General features: G+C 38.8%; 1 protein-coding gene across 1 annotated transcript in view; it reads left to right on the plus strand.

Moving 5' to 3' along the window:
• Positions 1-26724, plus strand: part of TANGO6 (transport and golgi organization 6 homolog) — a 179988-nt gene that overhangs the window by 87440 nt on the left and 65824 nt on the right. Inside the window, exon 15 of the mRNA XM_052656048.1 lies at positions 8187-8327. Within this exon, the coding sequence (XP_052512008.1) occupies positions 8187-8327 (141 nt within the window). The remainder of the gene's footprint in view (positions 1-8186; positions 8328-26724) is intronic.

Genomic DNA, 26724 nt, shown 5'->3' on the forward strand with positions numbered 1-26724 from the left:
CCTCACTTATGCCTTCAGTCAGTACTAGGGCAGCTTTGTTTTTATTTCTGTACTTACAATAGAGCCCTTGATCATCGTGTTCTTAAGGCTCACTTTTCTCAGCTCCGTTCTGTATCACCCAGAAGTAATTGATAGAGGCAGTCCTAACAAGGTAGATTCTAAGTTTTTTGATGCTGACTTGGGTTTTATTTATTTGAGGGGTGGGTAGTAGAATAAGAGATTTAGGGGAATTGCAGTAGCCCATGAAGAAGTGACATGGAGATATTTGAGAATCACTGATTAAAAACAGAAACTCACTAAAATCCAAGTTTCCCTGTAGGTCTCCTCTGTTATCGCTAATGTCAGCAGCATCTCAAGTCAAAGTCATTTGTGAATTTCATTAACATTGCTACTTCCCTTTTCCACATTGAGATAAATATAAATAAGTAAATATACCAATTAAGAACAAAGCAGTTCCTATGAAGCCCAACTGGAACCCAAGAGGATTCTGCCTGTTCATACAGGAGGCAGAGTGCCTCTCCTTCCTCTGACCTTGGAGTCAAATAGAAAGTAAATCTTATAGCTGAGAAACACTTGAAAATGTATGATTTGCTGTCTTTACAGTTAGGATTTGCAAAACTGGTACTTTTTTGGTGGGATAGTAGATGTGGGCTTGCAGTCCTGTTCTTGTCACATGGCAGCTCTGTGATCATATTTTTCACCCTTTGTTCCTCAACTTCTCCCACAGTAAAATTAGGAATGATAGTATTAATAGCATCTACTGCAAAGGATTGTTGGAAGCATTAAACAGATGAAGGCATAAAAAATGCTTAAGACCATGCCTGGCATATTGAAAACACTTATTAAACGTTAAGAATTGTTACTGTCTTTGCTACAAGATTTTCATTTATTATAATAAGTAAATATTTCATAATCCAAATGGCTTCTGACTACAGTTAACTTTCACTAAATATAGATTATAGCTTTTTTCCTTCCAAAATGGGAATTAGAGAACAATGTAAGTAAATATATTTGCCTGATTTTAGTGTTTTGAGTATAATATTTAGATTTTGGTTTAAAGAGGCAGACTGTAGGTACCATACTGCCATTCTTACAAATCTTCAACTTATTAGTCTAACCTTCTTTTTTTCCTCAGGACTGAGTAACACTCACCTTAAATCTTTATAAATGTGTTGGGGCTTGTCCATACTTAGCACAACTTTGGAGCTTTAGAGAAACTGAACATTATGTTGGCATGCTAGACATTATCATTTACTCTAATTAGAAAGACAACCTGGCTATTCAGTTGAGTTCCCCATACTTCCTTGATTTAATAACCAACTTCCCCAGTTTGTGCAGCTTCCTGGATTCTTGGAGCTGAAATGATTGTTAATTTCCATCATAATGAGCAGTCTCTAATGTAACAACTGAAGTATCTGCTAGAGGGTAGCAGTCTCCTTCTCTCCAGGGTCAACCTTTCTTCTCTTTGTGTCCTTGAGCTGCAGCAGGAGAGGACAGTCACAGGCTGGTGATTATCTTTTTGGAATCGGAAGGAAAAGTTCCTTGTGCATTACCTCTTCATCATCATTGTTGTTTCAAACTAGAGCTTCTTCCCAGGTTAATATACATTTTACCTTTTCTCTAGTTTTTTAAATTAGTATGTATCTGTTAATTTCTTTGGCATCCTTTGTGAAGAATGGAGAAGCTTGTCTCCTTCCCAGCTTACCCCTCACAGTTAGTCCTCAGTGATAATCATCCCCTCCACCCACCTTAAGTAGTTTGTTCTAGTATATTTATACGTAAAACTCTCACAGATCTCGATGTTAAAATTTCTGCACATTATCTACTCATTTCCTGTAGGTTGGATGGAGGGTTAACATCCACATGCACACACATGCCCGTACACACATACCTGTGTCCTTTCTCTTCCTACCATTTCCCTTTCATAGTTTTTGGCTAAATCACTGGACAGTGTTTGCTGCTAACTCTATGAATATTATTCATGGCTACGCCTAGTTCAGTTGTCCTTTCTTGTGTATTTGCTTAGTTTTCTATCAAATAATTGCTGTTTTTCCCAAAATGATCCAACAGCTCTAGCAAATGTGTGTCATTATTTTGTCCCATCTTTTTTCTCTTTACCCATCAGTTCAGTTCAGTTCAGTCACTCAGTTGTGTCCAACTCTTTGCGACCCCATGAATCTCAGCATTCCAGGCCTCCCTGTTCATCACCATCTCTCGGAGTTCACTCAGACTTGCATCCATCGAGTCAGTGATGCCATCAAGCCATCTTATCCTCTGTCGTCCCCTTCTCCTCCTGCCCCCAATCCCTCCCAGCATCAGAGTCTTTTCCAGTGAGTCAACTCTTCGCATGAGGTGGCCAAAGTACTGGAGTTTCAGCTTCAGCATCATTGCCTCCAAAGAAATCCCAGGGCTGATCTCCTTCAAAATGGACTGGTTGGATCTCCTTGCAGTCCAAGGGACTCTCAAGAGTCTTCTCCAACACCACAGTTCAAAAGCATCAATTCTTTGGCGCTCAGCTTTCTTCACAGTCCAACTCTCATATCCATACATGACCACAGGAAAAACCATAGCCTTGACTAGACAGACCTTTGTTGGCAAAGTAATGTCTCTGCTTTTCAATATGCTATCTAGGTTTGTCATAACTTTCCTTCCAAGGAGTAAGTGTCTTTTAATTTCATGGCTGCAGTCACCATCTGCAGTGATTTTGGAGCCCCCAAAAATAAAGTCTGGCACTGTTTCCACTGTTTCCCCATCGATTTGCCATGAAGTGATGGGACCGGATTCCATGATATTCGTTTTCTGAATGTTGAGCTTTAAGCCAACTTTTTCACTCTCCTCTTTCACTTTCATCAAGAGGCTTTTTAGTTCCTCTTCACTTTCTGCCATAAGGGTGGTGTCATCTGCATATCTGAGGTGATTGATATTTTTCCCGGCAATCTTGATTCCAGCTTGTGCTTCTTCCAGGCCAGCGTTTCTCATGATGTACTCTGCATATACGTTAAATAAGCAGGGAGACAATATACAGCCTTGACGTACTCCTTTTCCTATTTGGAACCAGTCTGTTGTTCCAGTTCTAACTGTTGCCAGTTCTAACTGTTGCTTCCTGACTTGCATATAGGTTTCTCAATAAGCAGGTCAGATGGTCTGGTATTCCCATCTCTTTCAGAATTTTCCACAGTTTATGGTGATCCACACAGTCAAAGGGTTTGGCATAGTCAATAAAGCAGAAATAGATGTTTTTCTGGAACTCTCTTGCTTTTTCCATGATCCAGCAGATGTTGGCAATTTGATCTCTGGTTCCTCTGCCTTTTCTAAAACCAGCTTGAACATCTGGAAGTTCACAGTTCATGTATTGCTGAAGCCTGGCTTGGAGAATTTTGAACATTACTTTACTAGCGTGTGAGATGAGTGCAATTGTGCAGTAGTTTGAGCATTCTTTGGCATTGCCTTTCTTTGGGATTGGAATGAAAACTGACCTTTTCCAGTCCTGTGGCCACTGCTGAGTTTTCCAAATCTGCTGGCATATTGAGTGCAGCACTTTCACAGCATCATCTTTTAGGGTTTGAAATAGCTCCACTGGAATTCCATCACCTCCACTAGCTTTGTTCGTAGTGATGCTTTCTAAGGCCCACTTGACTTCACATTCCAGGATGTCTTACTTCAGCCTTTGATATCTATATTCTTTTCATTCTTGTTTATGAGTTTATTCCTTTTTTACTCCTTGCCTGTTAACTGTAGAGAGATTTCAGGGGGAAGATGCTTGTGGTCATTCTGTTACATCTGATTGAAAATTATTTTTACATTTCACCTCTAAAAGAGGCTGTTCTATTTTAAAAGACCTTGCCCCTTAGCACAGATTTTTAACTTATATTTTATTTATTTATGTTTGATACATTACATGGTTCAAAATTAAAAAGAAATACAAAGATACAGAGTTAAAAAATCCCTCTTATATATCCTCTAGTTACTCCTTTTCTCTCCCTAGAAAGAACCAATATCATTGGTTTCTTGTATATCTTTACAGAACTATTCATGAATATTTCCCCTTTGTACACAAATTGTTAAATTTTTATACACATTGTTTTGCACCTTGCATTTCACTTAACAATGGATCTTAGAATTTAATTCCATAAAAGTTCTTTAAAAGCTTCTCGTTTTCTTGTAAATATCTTTCTGTGTCTGACTTATTTTACTTCACATAGTTCTCTCAATAGGTCCATCCATGTTGAAAATTTAAGAGTTTTCCTTTTTATGGAGGATTACCCATTGCATTGTATTTATTTACCAATGTCTTCTTTGTCCATTTACCCACTGATGGACATTTAGATTGTTTCTGTGTCTTGGCTATTGAAACAGTGTTGTAATGAACATAGAAGTGCACATATCTTTTTGAGTTTGTGTTTTTATATTCTTCAGATAAATGCCTAGGGGTAGAATTGCTAGGTCTTATGGTAGCTCTATTTTTAATTTTTTCATGAACCACTATACTGTTTTCCATAGTAGTCATACCAGTTTACCTTCCCACCAACAGTACGTGAGAATCCCATTTTGCCACATCTTCTCCAACACTTGTTATTTCTTATCTCTTTGATAATAGCTTTCTGACAGGTGTGAGATGGCATCTCATTGTGGTTTTGTTTTATATTTCCCTGGTGATTGGTGATGATAAATATCTTTTCATGCCTCTCTTAGCCATCTGTCTGTCTTCTTTAGAAGAATGCCTATTCAGATCATCTGCTCATTTTTTAGTCAGATTTTTTTTTTTGCTATTGTGTTTTATGAATCTTACAGTTTTTAAATAACAGGTCTTTGAGATATAATTCATATTTCATACAATTCACCCATTTAAAGTATACAATTCAGTGCTTTTTATTATACTCACAGTGTGTGTAACCATCATTGTAATTAATTTTAGAATGTTTTTATCTCTTCAAAATGAAATTCCATATCATTAGCAGTCAGTTTCTATTTCTTATCCAACTCTCACAACCCTAAGCAACCACGAAATCCACTTTCTGTCTGCAGATTTGCCTATTTGGGACATTTTTATGTAAATAGAGTCATACAGTATGCAGGCATTTCTGTTTCTTACAGTTTTCAGCAGAAATTCAAGTGAGTAGGTGGTTTTCCAAGTTGGTGTGGGTATTTTGGGAGATAAGTTGTTATCTACTCAGGAGAGTAAGTCAGGTTAGTTTTAAAGTGGGGATGACTTAGCGGATTTCCAGGAGAGAGTTAGTCAGCAAAGATATTTGGGATTAGACTGTCTTTCCTGCAATGTAAAACCCTCTGTGTAAAGTGAGACCTAAACTACCGTGACTTTCCAAGGTCTGCAGATCACTGAGCAGTATGCTAAGGGATCATCTTGAAGTCAACACTGGATCAGAATACATTTCTGGCTTTGTAATGAAAGTCTTTGGGGGGATAAACAGTTGTTTTACAAAATAGACTATCTCTGTTTTGTTGCATAATTACTTTCAGTAATATTTTTTCAGTTGGTTAATTTGCCTTATCCTATGCTTTGCCTCCAAACACAGATCAGAACATTTTTATGAACTCTTGCCAGATCTGATTCACCTTTGCCTTCTATGTATCTTATCTGTTCCATCACATCTCAAAATGCCTAGTCATTTTCCTGTGATCAGAGCAGGAACAGGTATCTCTCACACAATCATTTGGTCCTTATTGCCAAAGGGATTGATGTGTCATATTTCCTTAAAGCCTGGACTGACCCAGAAATTACCCCATTTTTCAGATTACAAAGGAGGGACCAAGGGTCATAGGAAGGTTAAGGCCAGGTTTCCTCAGTTGTCAAAATTTTAAAAATCTTATCTTTAAAAAAAAAAATTGTTCTGTAGTCTTAACCATCGTATGTGATTCTCTTCACTGCTTCATGTAAGAGTAAGGAAGGAACCAATGTTCTCTAGGGATTTATAAATTCATAGGTAGCAACTGTATCCTAGAAGGTAAATTCAAACAGAGAGCCATTTGGCAGCCCTTAGTGGAGCAGGCCAGCAGGAAGATAAACAATCGCTAACCTGAAACTGTGGGAAGCAAGGAAACTACTGTGCTGTCGGCAGCCTTTTTATGAAAGATTAAAAGAATTAAAGCTCCCTGATAGAACTACAAGTCTAGCATTATGGGAAACTTTATTTTTTAACCTGGATTTGTTTCTTTAATCTGAAGAAAGATACATTAGGATTCCTTTGGGTGAAAAAAAAAATCAAACTGGTATAAACGTAAAAGGATATTTATTGGCTTATGAACCCTAAGGTTCTAATGAGTAGAAGTATAATTGGATCCAGGGGCTCAAAGCATGATGCAGTTCTCTTTTCCTCCTTCGTCTATTGGTTAGACCCTCCTCTGTTGACACCATTGTGGGGCAGACTTTCTCCCAATGATGGCCACTGGGAGCTCCAGGTTAATCACTTCAACAGGCAAAAACAGGAAAACAAAGAGCCAAAATAACCATCCACACAAACACACAAACTCCAGGAGCTCATCTTCCCTAGTAGTTCCAAAATTGGTTCTAGGATTGAGTCTCTTTCCTCATGCCTGAACCAGACATTGTGGTGGTGATGGGATGGAATATCCTAAGGCACCCTTGATATGAGTTTGTTCACATATGAAGAGAGAGAAAGTGGGTCATTCACCCCACTCAGACAACATAGACTGAGTTTGGGAAGGAGTATTTCCTAAAGGAACAACAGGTGTCGCTACCAGAAGAGAGAATAGATGCTATGTGCAACCAAAGTCTGTTTGCTACAGAGAGACAATCAAGAGCTCACTTGGATTTTGTTTTGTTTCTTAATTTTGGCTGCACTGGGTCTTCGCTGCAGTGCACTGACTTCTCTAGTTGTAGTGTGTGGGCTTAGTTGCTCTATGGCACGTGGGACCTTCGTTCCCTGACCAGGGATCGTACCTGCACCTCTTGCATCGGAAGGCAGATTCTTAACCACTAGACTACCAAGGCAATCCCAGTTCATTTGGTTTTGAAGTATACAGCAGGATATGCTCACAAAAGTAAATAACTTCTCTGCTAAAGATTAGTGAGAGAAAATTAGGCATAAATGACAGTAGAAGGGACTCTGGTAATATATATTTTTCAGAGAAGCTAGATACAGATCAAAGTTTTTTAGAGCAAATTCCCTTTCCCCACCGATTTTCATTATAAAGGTATAACTGTATTCTTAAAAGGAGACAGATCCATGGAGTTGCTGAGTTGGGAACTTCTGATGGAGGAGGAGTTATGGTTGCCTCAGATCTGTAATATGTACTAGGCCTTGTGATGACATCAGTGATAGAACACCTGCAGGTGTTTCTTTTTCTTCACTGTTCTTTAGAAGTACATAACCTCTCCCCAAACCTTCCCTCACCCCAAAGTAATGGAGTTTGTGTTTATATAGCTTTGAGACGAGGGTTTTTATTTCTAGTCCTGTCTTAGTCTTATCTCCCTTCTTCTCTCAACCTCTGTGAAGTTTGCTTGCTATGGGTCTGGGCTCAGATAATGTTACCACTGCTGCAGATTCCACCTCTAGGTGTGCTGTATGAAGAGAGAGGGTGTCGGCAAGTACTAGGAAGGAGGAATCAGGAGCAGGATCTTCTCTCCTTCTGATCAGGAAACTCAGCTGGAAGCATAAGTCTCTATTCCTCATCATGCCCAGAATTTGCATTCCTTATTTCCTTATGGAAATTGCTCTCATCATTGTCAGTTTTACAGAGAAAACTCATTCTAGGGTAAAGAACTGCAGCAAAGATAGGAAGCACTACTGTGCTCCAGGCTGATGGATTGGCAGGAGCGATACTAGGCTTAGAACCTTACTGACTCAGACCCGAAAGACTCCCTCCAGGGCATTTGATCGAGTCTGTCTGTGGATCCCTGCTATGCTGTGTAATCATCTAGCTTCAGCTTCCAGAGTCTAGAATCCATAGGTCATAGAATGTCAGTGCTGAATGTGACCTTAGAGATCATATAGGGCTGAGACCAGAAGAATCCAGGAGTGTGAACTCTAAGACCCATGTTCTTTCCACTACCAATGATGCATTCGAAATGAAGGGCAGCTCTTGCTGGTGGAATTACAGAGGTGGATTTAAATGCTTCTGTGTTCATCCCATCACAAGCTGGCTGGGCTTATTTTCCTTTTAGTGCTAAACAGTAATGAATCCTTTCTTTCTATTTTTAACCCTAGGGGTTGCCCTTCTCTCAGATGTGTACCCTGAGAAAATCTTGCCTGGCCTGCTGGCTCAGTATGACAGCAGTAAAGACAGGCACACACCGGAGACCAGAATGAAAGTGGGGGAAATCCTGATGCGAATCGTCAGGGCATTAGGTGAGTTTTCTTGTTCCAGCCTCTGAAATGGGATCAGGGAGTGGTGTGGCTGTGGAACTAAAGTCTGTGCACCTTGGAGGCTTGTTATGCTAGCAAGGGGAGGACAGTTTGGGAGCTGGGATGAACTATTTTATGTTCAAGGATTTAGCAAATGTTCAGTGCACACCAAGAGATTGGCCCAGTAGTGCCCATGCTCCTGCAACTGCTTAGTCTCCTCCCCTGAGCTATGTCAGGGCCTGATTTTCCTCAGAGGTGGGATGAGAGGTTTCCCACTTGCTGAGCAGCAGTGAGAATGAAAAGAAGGGGAATGTCAGACAGAGAAGGAGGGGTGCTAACTCTGGTTAGATGGCTCTTGTGTACCTGGTCATCTACATTTATGATCTCATCTAATTTTCCCAAGACGTTCTATAAAGAGGCTGTTGTTAGGTCCATTTCATAGATGAGGAAACTGTGGCACAAAGAACTTCAGCAATTTGTTCAAGACTCATTCAACTGGTAAATAGTAGTGCTAAGAATTGAATCTGCTGGCCCTTCCCTGATGCTCCAATGGCTAAGACTCCATGCTTCCAGTGCAGAGGGCCTGGGTTCCATTCCTGGTCAGGGAACTAGATCCTCCGTGCTCCAATTAAGAGTTCACATGCCACAACTAAAGACCCTGCATGCCACAGCAAAGACCCAGCACAGCCAAATAAACAAATACTTAAAAAAAAAGAAAAGAAGTGAACCTGCCAACTCAAAGGAAGTTGCTCAAAACCACAACCACGAGCTGGGAGTATTAAGACTGTGGGCTCTAGAGTTGCACTGCCTGGGATCAGATCCCAGGCTGCTTGCTAGTGGCTCTTGATCATAGGAATGGTTCTTGACCTCGTGATGCATCAGTGCCCTCATATATAAAAAGAAGATATTAATAACACTTAACCTCATATGCCTATTGTAAGGGTTAAATTTTACTCTTCACTCACTAGGGGAAGATTTTGGAAAACTAGCTTTTTTGCCTCTGGTATCACGAAATCTCATTGAGTTCTTCCTTCACTAGTACTTCCAAGGATTTCAGAAGATTTCACATAGTCATGCATCATGTCTGTGAATATAGCTATTTATTTTCCTAATTTCTGGGTTACCCTTCTGGCTAAAGAAGATAAAACTTAGATCTCCAAACATTTAAATTCTTTCATAACTGAAAGGGAAATCTCATGAGAGTGAAATTAAAAAGATAATTTTTGTCTCTCCTCAGAAGAACAGCAAACTTTCTATCTTTGCCTTTTTCTTAAATATGGATCTGAAACATACTAGGCAAGTGAACCATTATGAGCAATGATTTTCTCACAGTAGGTGTGAGTATTAAGTTTAATGTATTGCAGGATTGAATGCAACTTCCTTCCATTTGTGTGTAACATTGTGACTGTCGATCTCAGGAAGAATGTGTCTGATACATAGATGGCATCAGCAGAACATATCTTTTCTCTGAAACTTCTGGTGAACCTCTACCATTGGGAAGATAAACACTGAAAATGCACACTTCTCTGTCTCCATGAGCCAGTCCAAATCACTTCCTCTGGTGAGAGTGAAAGTGGGGATGAAGGTCTAGGTTGAGTGGGAGACAGATTTTGCTCCTCCTTACATATTTCTATAATTAGCCCAGTTTCCAAAACTGCCTTCTGGCATTTCAAAACATATTCCATCAATGCTCAAAGTTCTAATCTTCCTGATGTCTGTTCCAACAAGTATCCAGCCGTAAACATTGCCTTAGCTTTGACTGCTACTTTCTAATTCACTTCACCAATTTGTCCAGGTGCATAGATGAGATGGCTTATTGAAATCCTTTAAGTGAAATTAAAACCCATTTTTACAATGTAGCCAATATCCTATTGGTGTGGAAATCCTTGTGACAGCCACTTTATAAGATTTCTTTAATAAGTACCCTAATTTCCCAGTGGTCCAGGCCTTGTGCTCTCCCCACCCTCCAGCTCTTCTTTGCAGCAGGGGGTGTTCCATGGGAGCATGAGGTCCACAGGTAGCAGCCAGGTGCTGTACACCACCACTTCCTCTTGGCTTTAATTCTCTAACCACCCCTTCTTTTCTTTCTACCACTAGACAATGGTGAAAAGTCAGCTGGAGCTTTTTTTTTTACTTTCCATTAAAACAATTGAAGTATTGTATACATATAAAAAAGTATATAAAGTACACTAATTTTAATAGTATAGTTTTATTATTCTTTACATATTTGCCACCACCCAGATCAATACAGAGAAACTTCTAGTAACCCGTAACGTTTCCTTTTTTCCCTTGCTAGTCTATACCTGCCCCAGTAAGCACCCTTCTGACATTTTATCAGCATTAGTTTATTTTGATTGTCTTGTGAATCTCATTTTAATAGAATTAAATCCCCATATTTCCAGTAAGTTGATAGATACAGGCGCTTGGGTAAATTTAGGTCAGATTTTAAGGGGCCAGAATATATCACAGGCTTTGTTGTGCCTTCTGTTGCCTGTTGTCTGACATTTCGAGGTGTATGATGTCTGGTGTTCTCCTTTAGTGACGTGAAGATTGATCAGTGATGTTTCCCGTAGGATAAATCCATAATAAACTTCCCCATCAACCTTCCCTCTGTTGGTTTTAAGTAACCACTGGTGATTGTTGCCTCGATTGTTGGTGTTATTTCATAGAAGTTACCTTTTTCTACACATTAGGAAACAGCTTCAGAGAGGGTTACTGACTTGCCTAATGTTACACAGCTAATTAATGAGGGATCCAAAATTTCAACCCAGACATTCTGACTCCAGACCCAGTCTCTTACTGCAGGATACTACATCCTGAAAATTTTCCCATGTCAGTAAGCATCTTTTTCCTGTCATTAACACGCACATTTTCCACATCCTCTGTAATTTTTAATGATTGCATGATAATATATCATTTGAATGTATCATAATTTTTTCAACTGACCGGCTTACAGTTCTAATTTTTCATTATTTTGAATTATATTAAGAGGAATATTCTTATAGCTAAATCTTTGTGCAGACCCATGACAATTTCCTAGGAAAATTTTCCAAAAATAGAATTTCTTAAAAAACATGTGCATATTTTTAAATATATTTATTGCTAAATTGTCTTCCCAAGAAATTGTACCAGTTTATATCTTAATGTTTGAGAATATTTTTACCTTCATCAGCACTATTATGCTTTGTTATTTTTATCAAAGTTATATAAAGAAATGTTATTGTGTTTTTATTTCCATTTATTCAGTTGATAGGGTTAAATAGTTTTCATATTTTTATTGGCTAAAATTTTGTGTGTGCATGTGCATATGAATTGCTTCTTCCTATCCTTTCTTCATTTCTCTATTGTGGTGTTTATTTTGGTATTTAATTTGTAAAGCTTTATATACTTATAGATCTTGAACCACTAACATTATGTTGTAATTATTTTCTTTGGGGTTACATTTTAGTTTTGTTCGCATTTTCTGTTTAACTTGTTTTGAGTTGCAGAAGCTTTTTATTTTGATGTAGGCATATCTATCTTTTCCTTTATGGTTTCTCTATTATATAGAAAGGCTTTCTTAAAGCAACATCGTATAAATATGAATCTATATATTGTGTTGGCCGAAAAGTTGGTTTGCGGTTTTCTGTACAATCTTATGGAAAACCACAAGTGAAGTTTTTGGCAAATCAATATTTTAATCTCTATTCCTTAACGTAGAAAATATGGTGGAAGAATTTTAGTTTCATTTCTTTTATTTAAAGAACTATTTAGTTTTTTAATTGTACTTTTAGAAATTTAATCTTAACACATTGCTAAATTACCAGTCACTCCAAATGTTTCTCCATCTGTTTCCTCTTATATGGCCCAGTGTCAGCAATAACCTGTGGGTTGTTATATGTCATTGCATTTTTTAAAACTTCTTTTAAATGTATAGAATTAAGTAACTGTGCTCAAGATATTGAATTGATAATTGGGACAACACCTGGCAAGTGCAATTAAAGCAAAAGGTATTGAGTTCCTCTGTGAGGATATTTCCTTCTGAGATTGCCTAGTGTTATTCCTGATCTGTTGTAGACTACACTGCTTGTTCACATATGGCAGATACAGTGTATTCGCTCTCTTCAGCAGAGCTGGACCAACGCTACCCAATTCTTTGTTCCTCTAGACCAGTGAGTCTCAAATCGGGGAGTGGAGGGAAGAATTTTGCCCCCCAGGGGACATTGGCAATGTCTGGAGACATTTTTAGTTGTTATAGCTAGGGGCAGGGAGGATGTTACTGGCATTAAGTGGGTAGACACTGGGGAAGTTTTTTTAACATCCTACAGTGCCCAGGACAACCCCCTGACCTGGCCAAGAATGTCAGTAGGCCTTCTGTTGATGTGCCCTGTTCTAGAGCTCCTGTTTCTGCTTCATAACATCACAGATATGTTAATTAAATCCAGGACTGCCACATACAGTTGTGCAGGTTGTTCACAGAATAGAAAGTCTGAGAGACATCATTGTATTGAATGGCATGCTCTGGAGCTGTCCCCATACTCAGCTGTGCAGTCATCCTCATGGCCTTCGCTGAATTCCAGCCTATCCCCCATCTCAGTTGCAACCTAGATTGCCCTCTCACTGGAGAGAGTTGGAAAAAGTTATTCATTCATTTTTGTAATGTATTTACAAATCTTTTTGCATATGGGAGGCTCTGCACATGGCTAATATTATGTATTTTATACCGGTCTTACGAGCATACTTTTTAGTGGATAGCCTTTTCTGATTTTACTAACTACAGGAATGTGTCCTTATTAGAGCTTGTGACCACCTTTGAAGCAATTACATATGTCTCTTTTTTTGCCTTCTGTTTACATTTAATGAACCATAATGAGAACTAAAGTGTATTTTAAAATTATCTCTTGTATTTAGGGAATATTTTATATCCTTTCTTAATATTTATTTCTCCTTCTAAGGACAAAGGGAGAGAAATAAATAGAGCTACTTTTTACTCATTTGTGGCTCTCATTTCAATCTTGAGCTTGGATCAGAAGTCTTTGGTGGAAGAAGTTTCCACCTCTGCCTGTAGTAATACCCGAACATTCTCTGAATGCTTGTTTAATTTCCTGCTTTTGTCAAGTTCTAAATCATATACATTCCTGAGTTATTTGGTAACTCTTCCTAATGCTCGAAGTTGGTTTTGTTTATCTTGAATATGGTTATTTTTTTTCCTTAATTTGGGGCGTAGAGTCATCAGTGTAGTTCAGTTTAAAAATATTTTTTGAGTATGCACTGAATGGTGGGTTCTGTGCCTGAGGCTGGAGATAAAAGCACGGGAAATCCACAGTCTCTTCCTTCAAGGAGCTTATAGTTTAGTCAGAGAAGTCAGCTCATACACACATCATTGTGAGGTGACCTGCTAATTTATGGAGAGGCCTGTGTGGAGTGTTGTGAGAGCTCAGAGGAAACAGTCTCGTCTGTCCTTTTTCTGCTCAGACCCTGCAGTTAAATGTGGCAGAGTGCTATGGGGCTACATCAGTTCCGCATCGTTATCAAACACAGCAGGTTAGTTTTTGAAAAACAGCTTTTGTATCTCAGCTTTCAAAGATTTTCAACTAACGGCAAAGCCTGATCTAAAGTGAAAAATATGTTGAATGTGTGAATAATTGGATACCAGTCTGGGAGTTGAGTATTCATAGATTTCAGCAGCAATGAATGACTATCAAGTATTAGAGTTTACATACTTTGAAAGGGGAATTTTTCAGCAAAATTCAGAAAATCAAATGAAATGCTTCTTGCCAAGTTTGCCTAGGTTAGCATCAGTATAGTTCAACAAATACTTACATTAATGTGAATTAAAAATATTAATCTGGTCAAAATTAAAAGTTGGAGCTCAGGCTGAATAATTTTTTTCTTCACTTCTTTCTGTTTTCTTTTCCTCATGTCAATTTTTTCTAGAGGTATAACTTTAAAAGTTACTTATAGACCTTTCCTTTCCTTATTGTATTAGTAATGTGTAATAATCTTGGACAATTTGGAAATTATTAAAAAGTATAAAAAATGGAGAAGGAAATGGCAACCCACTCCAGTATTCTTGCCTGGAGAACCCCATGGACAGAGGAGCCTGGAGAGCTACAGTCCACGGGGTCGCAAAGAATTGGACACGACTGAGCAACTTCACTTTCACTTTCACTTTCTTAGTAACTTTGAAGTGTGTAATGTAGTATTGTTAACTAGAATCACAGTGTTGTACATTAGATCTCCAAAAGTTATTCATCTTCTAACTGCAAGTTTGTATCCTTTGACCACCATTTTCTCAGTTCTCACCCCTCCATCCACATTTTTAAACAGATACCCAAATAAAGCACCTCAATCATGAAGAAAGAAAAAGAAAAACATATTAAAAAAAAAAAAAGTATAAAAAAGTAATCACTGATTCACCATCCAGAAGTAACCATTCTTTGTTTATATTTTGATGTTTCCTTTAGTTTCTTTTTCTTTCTCAGAATTGTAATTATATTGTATGTATGCTGCCTTTTTTCCATTTAACGTTATTTATAAGCATTTTTCCATGTCATTAAATATTTCTTAAAAATATAAGATTTATTGGTTATTATAATCACCTGAATTTATCATAATTTTACTTAATTATCTTCTCAAAAGGTATTAGTGTTTAATTAGTTGATTCTGGTTTCTTACTTTATGAGGATTATGAAAAGTGTACTATTGATTATTCTTATACATAAATCCTTTGGTGAATCTTTGAGTCTTTCCTTAGGGTTGACTCCTACAGGGGAATTACTCGGTCAAAGTATGTGCATGGACTCTTGATATTTAGTGCTGAGTTGCCCTCCAGATATGTCCTCTCTTGTCAGCAGTGAAAGAGACTGCCAATTTCTCACAGAGGAAAATTATTCCATGTCTTCATACCTATCCTCTAACCCTGACCTGCTGCTGCTGCTGCTGCTAAGTCGCTTCAGTCGTGTCCAACTCAGTGCGACCCCAAAGACGGCAGCCTACCAGGCTCCCCTCTCCCTGGGATTCTCCAGGCAAGAACACTGGAGTGGGTTGCCATTGCCTTCTCCAATGCAGGAAAGTGAAAAGTGAAAGTGAAGTCGCTCAGTTGTGTCCGACTCTTCGCGACCCCATGGACTGCAGCCTACCAGGCTCCTCCATCTTTGGATTTTCCAGGCAAGAGTACTGGAGTGAGTTGCCATTGCCTTCTCCGCTAACCCCGACCAGTCATCTCTGAAATGTGTACCTTTGCTCCCAGAATGAATGGAGGAATCTGTCAGAGAATGTTGGAGGGAGGGGGCGTGGATGAAGAGAAGGTCAGGGAGGGACTGATGGGTGGAAGGGTGGGTGCATGACTCAGAGCTGCCCTGGAAGAGCAACTCAGATCTGGTAGTGTCATCATGACATACAAAGCACTTTATTTTTAGAGGCAGAACATAGTCTTCTAATCAGCAAGCTTAGACAAGTTCTAGTTTACTCTAGGTCAGAAATGTCGAAAATTGAGAGCAGAAATAGAAAGTCAAATTCACGTTGTTTCATCTGAAGAGTAAGAGTTTACCTTCAGGGAACGCTGTAAGAAAGCACAAGGAATCAATATTTGGAATGAAGAATAAGAGGAGAGAACTAAATTTCAGGTCTCTTTTAGACTGCGCCGTGGCAGCTAGTGACCCTGAGAGTACTGGGGCACAGCAGCTTATACTTCTTGGTTAGAAAGCACCTTTTCTCAAATTACTCTATATGCCCTGAGAAGGGTGGGTCCTGGGCTTTTAAGAGATGTATATATGTGTGTATTATGTATATATATATATATATATATATATATATATATATATATATCTTACAGCCTGCATAACACTCATTTAATGTGTTTTATCAACCCTTTCTGTGTTACCTGCTTTTGTTTTAGTTCAGTGTTGCCACTTTACAGTTCATCTACGTGATAAGTAGCCCATGATCCCATCCAACTGCAGGATGAAGCCAGTAGTCTGATTCTAGAAAACCTGATGATCCCTGCCCATAGAGGAGCAGATTCAGCACCAGGCTCTGCTCCGACGAACACCTTCTAGCCAGTGGTAGAAAACAAAGGAAAATGGAATAATTGGATTTGCCCAGCAGGCTACTGTGTAACCCAGTTGGGTTCGCCTGGGATTTAAGATGAGGAGAGGAGCTTTTTAAAAAAAATTTTTTTTTAATTTGAGTCAGTTTTTTTTTTTTCCTTAACTTTATTTATTTATTTATGGCTGGGCTGGGTCTCGGTTGCTGTGTGAGGGCTTTCTCCAGTTGCGGTGAGCAGTGGCTACCCTTTGTTGTGGTGGGAGGAATTCTCATTATGGTGGCTTCTCATTGCGTAGCACAGGCTCTAGGCGCTCGGACTTCAGTAGTTGTGGCTCACGGGCTTAGTTGCTCCGTGGCACGTGGAATCATCCTGGACCATGGAACAAACACGTGTCCCCTCCATTGGCAGGCAGATTCCTACCCACTGTACCACCAGGGAAGTCCAAAGAGAGACGCTTTTAAACAGCTGCATGGAATTTTATAGTGTAGATGCACCACAGTTCACTTACTCAGCCGTTTGTGGCTGAAACTTCTTTTTTTTTTTTTCTATTTTTTTCCTATGACATCCAGTGCTACAATATAAAGTCTCATATATGTGGGCCAATGGAAATATTTATTAGATATGAATATATGCAAAGTTCATATATATGTACATATTAGAGTACTGGGCCTTTGTTTCTGTGAGATTGATCCTTGCCAAAGTGGATTCACTCAGTCACTGGCTGTTTTTATTTTAAATTGTCTATATACTAGCAGATTACTTCCTGAAATTGTAGGTGAGATAGGGCTTTTTGAAGCCCCCTGCTATGTCTGTTGTCAAATAGAGAAAAATATCTTTTGAAGATTGTTTTTCAAAGAGAGTGGACTAAAAATATCCTCTTTTGTGTTATTTTGTTGTTTGTCTTGACTGCGATGGGAAGAAAGGCATTTTAAGTAATAAATTCCTAGGAATTCCCTGGCTGTCCAGTGGTTAGGACTCCACGGTTTCATTGCCAAGGGCGTGGGTTCAATTCCTGGTTGGGGAACTAATGTCTTGCAAGCTGCACAGCAGCAGCCAAAAAAAAGTAATAAATTATTAATGCGTTTTGCTATTAAATAACATATAATACTAGTCAAGGAATTACAAATCGCTTTTAGAAGTATCTTGCTCAACGAAACTTGTTTAAAGGTGCAGCATTATAATCAATCACCTTAAGGGCATTCTAATTAATTAGTTTCCAGAAATATTTAAACTTTCAATTTACAAATTTTAAAATGTTAGTTTAAGGGCTTTTTGCTTCATAGCATATGTTGTGGTTCCCTTATATGTAGTAAAAGAGTTCAGAACACAATGGCTTAAAACAGCCACCATTTGGGGACTTCCCTGGAGGTCCAGTGGTTGAGACTCTGCTTTCCAATGCGAGGGGCTCAGGTTCAATCCCTGGTTGGGGAGCTAGTGTCCCACCTGCCACGGGGTATGGCTAAAATTTAAAAACAAAACAAAAAACTACCCCTATTTATTTGTTCAGAATTCTGTGAACCACATAATACTTGGCAGGGACATCTCATCTCTGCTCCACATGGTGTTGTCTGGGTTCAGCTGGTGGCTCTTTTACTGCCTGTGGAATTGGCTAGGCTCACCCAGGAGGTTGCATTCAGCTGGGACCTTGACTGGGACACCCTAGTGCTCCTCCATATGGCTTCTGTCTGTTCTTGCGTGTGGATGGTCATTATTCAGCAGTCTAAGCAAAACTTCTTTTCAGTATGGTGAATGGTTTCCCAGAGAACAGAAACAGTAGCTGCCAGACCTCTTAAGAGCTAAACCTAGGGGCTTAGTATGATTTCTGCCAGTTTGCTGTCAAAGTCAGTCCCCAAACCACCCCAGGTTCAAGGGGAAGGGAAGTAGCCTCTGATTCTTGATGAGAGAAACCACGTTCAGGGACGGAGTATTGGTAAACATATCTGCATACTAGTGCATGCTTATTGTGTTTGTTGACAGAAGCCTAACAATACATGGATATATATGGGTATATAAAGAAAAATCCAGTCTCTGCCAAATATTATAGTTAATATTCTTACCTCCCGAGATAAACAACGGTAATAGTTTGGTATGTATTCTTTCACACATCTTCTTATGTTCCTCCAGATATAAGCAAACATATGTGGGCTTTTAACACGGGCTTTCTTTTAAAAAAAACAGAATCTTAACATACTATTATTTTTACTATAATTATATACTATTACATATTATTAGTCTGCAGTTTGCTTTCTTTGAAATCAACTTTACCAAGTTGTAATTTACATCCAATAAATGCTCCCATTTCAAGTGTACATTTCAATGAGGTTTGCTGTAAACTCATGTAACCATCACTACAGTCAAAATATAGAACATTTTTGTCACCTTAGAAAGTTCCTGTGTTCCCACATCATCTCCCATTTCACACCCCAACTCAGACAACCACTGATATGCATTCTGCTACTGTAGATTAATTTGTTTTTGAGAGTTTTATGTAAATGGAATCATAAAGTGTATACCCTTTTGTGTCTGAATTATTTTGCTCAGCAAAAGTTTTTGCGATTTATCCTTGTTGTGTATATTAGTAGTTCTGCTACTTTTTATTACTAAGTAGTAGTACTATATTTGAATGTACCACAGTCGTTCATACATTTACCTGTTGATGGATATTCACGTTGTTTCCAGTTTTGAGCTATTCTGAGTGTAGTTGCTGTGAATATTCTGGTACAAGTCTTAGTGTGAAGATACGTGGTGGTGGTGTATGCTCAGTCGTTTCCAACTCTTTACTCTGGACTGTAGCCCACCAGGCTTCTCCATATAATTTTCCAGGCAGGAATACTGGAGTGGGTTGCCATTTCCTTCTCCAGGAGATCTTCCTGACCCAGGAATCAAACCTGCGTCTACTGAGTCTCCTGCATCGAAGGCAGATTCTTTATCACCTGGGAAGCCATGTGTCTGTGTGTGTGTGCGTGCGTGTGTGTGTGTCTTGGGTAAGTACTAGGAGTGGACTTGCTGGATCATATAATAGGTGTATAAAAATCTACCTAAATGTTTTCCAAAGTAATTGTACCATTTTACATTATGACCAGCAAGATATGAGAGTTCCAGCTGCTCCATATCCTTACCAACACTTAATATCATTCTTTAAAATTTTTTGCTGTTTTAAAAGGTGTGTAGTGTTGTGTCTTTGTGGTTCTAACTTACATTTCCCTGATGACTACTTATGTTGAGCTCTTGTCTTTTCGTGTGCTTATTTTCTACTTCTGTATCTCTTTCTTGAAGTAACTGTTAAGATCTTTTTCCATTTCTTAATTGGATTATTTCTCTTTATTTCTCCAAGTATTTATTGAGTTGTAAGAGTCCTTTGTATGGAGTAAATACAAGTCCTTTGTCATATATATGTATTGCTAATAGTTTCTACCAGTGTTTTCTTTAAAGGTGTCTTTTGAGGAGATACTACTTTTTCTGGTGAAAATATTTATCATAATATTAATGATGATATTAATTAAGTTAATATGGAAAAACATAAAATTAGTTATATATTTTAGCTCATTTACAGCTTAATAAAAAATTTTAAATTTTAATGGCAACAAAAAAATCAAATTGATGACATTATTTTGATATGATACATCATGTGTTGCTAAAATGAGAAATGAGATGAAGTCACTGCTCCCAGTGTAAATATGGTTCTGATGTTATGGTGAAAAATTTTTTTTTTTAGAGCAGCATGCCCCAATTTTTATATGTTGTATGATGAATCCTTACTCCCATAGTTTTCCTCCATATGAACTATTACAAAACCCTTACTTTGAAGTCAGGCTGCCTGCATTCTTGAGTCTTGAATATGTGACCACAGGCCAGTTACTTAACATCTCTGTGTCTCAGTTTCTTCATTTGTACAATGATCATTGTAATAAGACCTATTTCATAGAGTGGATCTCCCGCCTTGCAAGCAGATTCTTGACCGTCTGAGCCACCAGGAAAGCCCCATTAGTAAATTATCCTATAAGAATTGCTTTAGTTGAATCCCATAATTTTGATATGTTTTCATTTCAAAATATTTTCTAACTTTGCTTGTGATCTCTTTTTCTACCATGGCTTACTTAGAAATGTGGTGTTTTTTGTTTAAACTTCAAGGATTTTTCCTGTCTTTTCATTCATTGTATTTTTCTTTACCTTACTGAGCACAGCTATAGTTGCTGCTTTATAATCTGTCTTTGATCATTGAAATGTCTATATCATTCAATCCTGGCTTCTGTTGAGTATCTTTCTCCTTGAGAATGGGTCATATTACACGTCAGTTTGGATTATGTCCTGGACATTATTCAATTATGTTGAGAAGGCTGTGGATTCTGTTATAGTCCTTCAAAGTGTTAAATTTTTGTTATAGCAGGCAATTAAATTAGATTCAAACTTCAGATTTTGTCTTACCTGAAGCGGGCAGTAGTTCAAATCTCACTTCAGTTCTTCTAGTCTTAGCCGCAAGCTGCTTTGTGTCTGGTCTACACATACTTAATTTCAGCACATTTCCCTGAGATCCAAGAGAAACAATGGGAGACTATATTCAGCCACCTGAATACTTATCTTCCTCATAATCTTTGTCCTGCTTTTTTGTTGCTTTGGAAGAAAATAACGTTAAAAAAGAAGAAGCCATCATTCTCATCCTTTTTTAAACCCAGGCCAGGTTGCTATGGCCTGGCTTAGGTCAGGAAACCAAAATCATAAAGAGCTATATGTGCTGTGTTAAGGGATTCGGATTTATGCTGACTTTAAATGGAAGTCAGTGAGAGATTATAAGAAGGGAAGAATTGATCGTAATTACTTTTCAGCAAAATCATTTTGGCTGCTATGTGAAGGATGAGAATGAGACAAGACTAGAAGCGGGACTGTTGTTGGACAGTCTGTTAGAGACGGTGATGGATATTGAGTGAGGGTTTACATGTGATAAAGAGGAAATGATGTCCCCAGATAGGAAAGAAAGTGTGAGAACAGAACAAAAGTGGGATGCTTGTATTGCATATGGAGACTAGAGACTTGACCTGTGTCCTTGCAGCAGATTGTGTTGGGTGGCTTGGGGAAGTGAGGCTAGACAGATAGAGAGGGTGGGGCAGACCGCAAAGAGCCTTGAAGACTGGGCAGAGGAGTTAGGACTTAATGTGATGGGCATTTGGAAATCACTATGGATTCTTAAGGAAGGAAGCAATGTGATGAGAGATGTATAGGTGTGGTTGGCAGGGGCAGGAAACATGAGTGAAGAAAGGAGAGGCTGGAGCCAGAGAGAGAGCTAAGAGGCTCTTGTGGTATTCCCTGGCATAAAGAGATGAAGACTTTGATTAGAGGGATGTCTGTGAGAATGGTGAGAAAAAGTAGATATTATAGGCAATTCAGAGGAAGAAATGAGAGACTGTCATCTTTTTTAACATTTAGTGGAGATGAAGTTATAGTCCACCCAGCAATTCTACTTAGTGTAGTCCACCCAGTTATTCTCATAGAAATGTTGAGAGGCTCAAATGAAATAAAATACACACACACACACACACACACACACAAAATCACTTACAAACATTTGAGTATCATTATAGAGATATATTTATGGCTATATTAATTCCTGTACTGAGGTTGCCAGAGACCAGTGAAGAGATGTAGGACTATCTACAATGACAGTCATTGGGTAGGGAAATAGGAATTTGATGTATAGATTTAACCTTTCTCTGTCAGGAGTATGCACTGTGACCCCAGAGTCATAACGTCCTCAGTTTTAACCTTGACTCTCAACATTTAATAGCTATGAACAAGTTCCATAACCTCTCTATTCCTTTTCTGTAAAATGGGGATAATAACTATGGCAGCTTCCTGATAGCATGGTTATGAAATTAAAAAGATAATATATGTAAAGTGTTCACAACAAGCATCTTTCATGGTAAGGGGTGAATAAATGTTGCTGTTATTTTCTTTTTGTTATTTTTGAGTTAGTACAACGTATTTCTCCAGTCTCCCATGGCCAAAGCCAACCCTGAATAAACAGCCCTTCAGAGAAGTGAAATGTCCTGTCCTATTCAAGAATATAAATCATAGTTGAATACTTATTTTATTCCAGGCTCTCCGTTAATCACTTTATGTACATGTTCTCACATAATCCTTGAAATGACTCTACAAAGTGATTCCTTTTATTATCATTACCATTTTATAGAGAAAGTAGCATGTTCGGAGTACTTAGTTCTTCCCCAGGATCATAGCTAGTTGGTGCTCAATCAGGGACTCAAAGCCTGATTTTACTGATTGCAAAGATTATACCCTTAATCACAACTGTAATAAACAGTTGTTTGCTTAAACCCAAATTTTTGTTTGAATTAATGTGAAGATTGTAAAAGCCAAATTTTAGTGTGAAATTAGAAAATCAGCTGTCTGATATTGGCATAAATTCTTAGAGGTAAAATACACCTTGGTGACTGCAGTAGCAACACAGAATTTCTGTAATAAAAAACTTACAGGGACTTTTAAAAATTGAATTACAGTTAACTTACAATGTTATGTTATTTTCAAGTATACAGAAAAGTGATTCAGTTTTATATCTATAAATATTTTTAATATATATATACATTCTTTTTCAAATTCTTTTCCATCATAGATTAGTACAAGGTATTGAATATACTTTCCTGTGTTATGCAGTAGGTCCTTGTTGTTCACCTGTTTTATATATAGTAGTAATAGTTGTTCAGTTGCTAAGTCATGTCAGACACTTTGTGACCCCATGGACTGCATGCAGCATGCCAGGCTTATCTGTCCTTCACCATCTCCAGGAATGTGCTTAAACTCACGTCTATTGAGTCAGTAATGCCATCCAACCATTTCATCTGTGATCGTCCTCTTCTCTTGCCTTTGACTTTTCCCAACATCAGAGTCTTTCCAGTGAGTCAGCTTTTTGCATCAGATGGCCAAAGTATTGGAGCTTTAGCTTCAGAATCAGTTCTTCCAATGAACATTCAGGGCTGATTTCCTTTAGGATTGACTGGTTTGTTCTTCTTGCTGTCCAAGCGATTCTCAAGAGCCTTCTCCAGCACCACAGTTTGAAAGCATCATATTCTTTGGTGCTCAGCCTTCTTTATTTTTTTCTTTGGAACCCCATGAACTGCAGCACGCCAGGCATCCATGTCCATCACCAACTCCCGGAGTTGACCCAGACTCATGTCCATTGTGTCAATGATGGCATCTAACCATCTCATTCTCTGTTGTCCCCTTCTCCTCCTGCCCTCAATCTTTCCCAGCATCAGGGTCTTTTCAAATGAGTCAGCTCTTTGCATCAGGTGGCCAAAATATTGGAGCTTTAGCTTCAACATCAGTCCTTACAATGAACACCCAGGACTGATCTCCTTTAGAATGGACTGGCTGGATCTCCTTGCAGTCCAAGGGACTCTCAAGAGTCTTCTCCAACACCACAGTTCAAAAGCATCCGTTCTTCGATGCTCAGCTTTCTTCACAGTCCAACTCTCACATCCATACATGACCACAAGAAAAACCATAGCCTTGACTAGATGGACCTTTGTTGACAAAGTAATGTCTCTGCTTTTGAATATGCTGTCTAGGTTGGTCATAACTTTCCTTCCAAGGAGCAAGCATCTTTTAATCTCATGGCTGCAATCACCATCTGCAGTGATTTTGGAGCCCAGAACAATAAAGTCAGCCACTGTTTCCCCTTCTATTTCCCATGAAGTGATGGGACCAGATGCCATGATCTTAGTTTTCTGAATGTTGAGCTTTAAGCCAACTTCTTCACTCTCCACTTTCACTTTCATCAAGAGGCTCTTTAGTTCTTCACTTTCTGCCATAAAGGTGGTGTCATCTGCATATCTGAGGTTATTGATATTTCTCCTGGCAATCTTGATTCCAGCTTGTGCTTCCTCCAGCCCAGCCCTTCTCATGATGTACTGTGCATATAAGTTAAATAAGCAGGGTGACAATATACAGCCTTGACGTACTCCTTTACCTATTTGGAACCAGTCTGTTGTTCCATGTCCAGTTCTAACTGTTGCTTCCTGACCTGCATACAGGTTTCTGTATGCAGACCATACCAGGTAGTCTGGTATTCCTATCTCTTTTAGAATTTTCCACAGTTTATTGTGATCCACACAGTCAAAGGCTTTGGCATACTCAATAAAACAGAAATAGATGTTTTTCCAGAGCTCTCTTGCTGTTTCAATGATCCAGTGGATGTTGGCAATTTGATCTCTGGTTCCTCTGCCTTTTCTAAAACCAGCTAGAACATCTGAAAGTTTACGGTTCACATATTGCTGAAGCCTGGCTTGGAGAATTTTGAGCATTACTTTACTAGCGTGAGAGATGAGTGCAATTGTTCGGTAGTTTGAGCATTCTTTGGCATTGCCTTTCTTTGGGATTGGAATGAAAACTGACCTTTTCCAGTCACTGCTGAGTTTTCTAAATTTGCTGGCATATTGAGTGCAGCACTTTCACAGCTTCATCTTTCAGGATTTGAAATAGCTCAACTGGAATTCCATCACCTCCACTAGCTTTATTCGTAGTCATGCTTCCTAAGGCCCACTTGACTTCGCATTCCAGGATGTCTGGCTCTAGGTTAGTGTGAGTGATCACACCATCATGATTATCAGGGTCATGAAGATCTTTTTTGTACAGTTCTTCCGTGTATTCTTGCCACTTCTTCTTAATCTCTTCTGCTTGTGTTAGGTCCATACCATTTCTGTCCTTTATTGAGCCCGTGAAATGTTCCCGTGGTATCTCTAATTTTCTTGAAGAAATCTCTAGTCTTTCCCATTCTATTGTTTTCCTCTATTTCTTTGCATTGATTGCTGAGGAAGGCTTTCTCATCTCTCCTTGCTATTCTTTGGAACTCTGCATTCAAGTGGATATATCTTTCCTTGTCTCCTTTGCTTTTCGCTTCCCTTCTTTTCACAGCTGTTTGTAAGGCTTCCTCAGACAGCCATTTTGCTTTTTTGCATTTCTTTTTCTTGGGGATGGTCTTGATTCCTGTGTCCTGTACAGTGTCATGAACCTCTGTCCATAGTTCATCAGGCATTCTGTCTATCAGATCTAGTCCTTTAAGTCTATTTCTCACTTCTACTGTATAGTCATAAGGGATTTGATTTAGGTCATATCTGAATGGTCTAGTGGTTTTCCCGACTTTCTTTAAGTCTGAATTTGGCAGTAAGGAGTTCATGATCTGAGCCATAGTCAGCTCCCTGTCTTGTTTTTGTTGACTGTATAGAGCTTCTCCATCTTTGGCTGCAAAGAATATAATCAATCTGATTTCGGTGTTGACCATCTGGTGATGTCCATGTGTAGAGTCTTCCCTTGTGTTGTTGGAAGAGGGTGTTTGCTATGACCAGTGCATTCTCTTGGCAGAACTCTATTAGCCTTTGTTTCATTTTGCTTCATTCTGTACTCCAAGGCCAAATTTGCCTGTTACTCTAGGTGTTTCTTGACTTCGTACTTTTGCATTCCAGTCCCCTATAAGAAAAGGACATCTTTTTTGGGTATTAGTTCTAGAAGGTCTTGTAGGTCTTCATAGAACCGTTCAGCTTCTTCAGCATTACTGGTCGGGGCATAGACTTGGATTACTGTGATATTGAATGGTTTGTCTTGCAAACGATCAGAGATCATTCTGTCGTTTTTGAGATTGCATCCAAGTATTGCATTTCAGCCTCTTTTGTTGACTCTGATGGCTACTCCATTTCTTCTAAGGGATTCCTGCCCACAGTAGTAGATATAATGGTCATCTGAGTTAAATTCACCCATTCCAGGCCATCTTAGTTCATTGATTCCTAGAATGTCGATGTTCACCCTTGCCATCTCCTGTTTGACCACTTCGAATTTGCTTTGATGCATGGACCTAACATTCCAGATTCCTATGCAATATTGCTCTTTACAGCATTGAACCTTTCTTCTGTCACCAGTCCCATCCACAGCTGGGTATTGTTTTTGCTTTGGCTCCATCCCTTCATTCTTTCTGGGGTTATTTCTCCAATAACTCTTTGGAGTTATTTCGCAAAGAGTTGGACACGACTGAGTGACTCAACTGAACTGAGCAGCCTTCTTTATGATTCAACTCTTACATCTGTACGTGTCTACTGGAAAAACCCTGGTTTTGACTGTATGGACCTTTGTTGGCAAAGTGATGTCTCTGCTTTTGTAATACGCTAAGTTTGTCGTAGCCTTTCTTCCAGGGAATAAGCATCTTTTAATTTTATGTCTGCAGTCACCATCTCAGTGATTTTGGAGCTCAAGGAAATAAAGTCTGTCACTGCTTCCATTGTTTCCCCATCTATTTACCATGAAGTGATGGGACCGGATGCCATGATCTTCGTTTTTTGAATGTTGAGTTTTAAGCCAGCTTTTTCACTCTCC

The sequence above is a fragment of the Budorcas taxicolor genome, chromosome 18, assembly GCF_023091745.1.
Source record: "Budorcas taxicolor isolate Tak-1 chromosome 18, Takin1.1, whole genome shotgun sequence".
Taxonomy (NCBI): Eukaryota; Metazoa; Chordata; class Mammalia; order Artiodactyla; family Bovidae; genus Budorcas; species Budorcas taxicolor.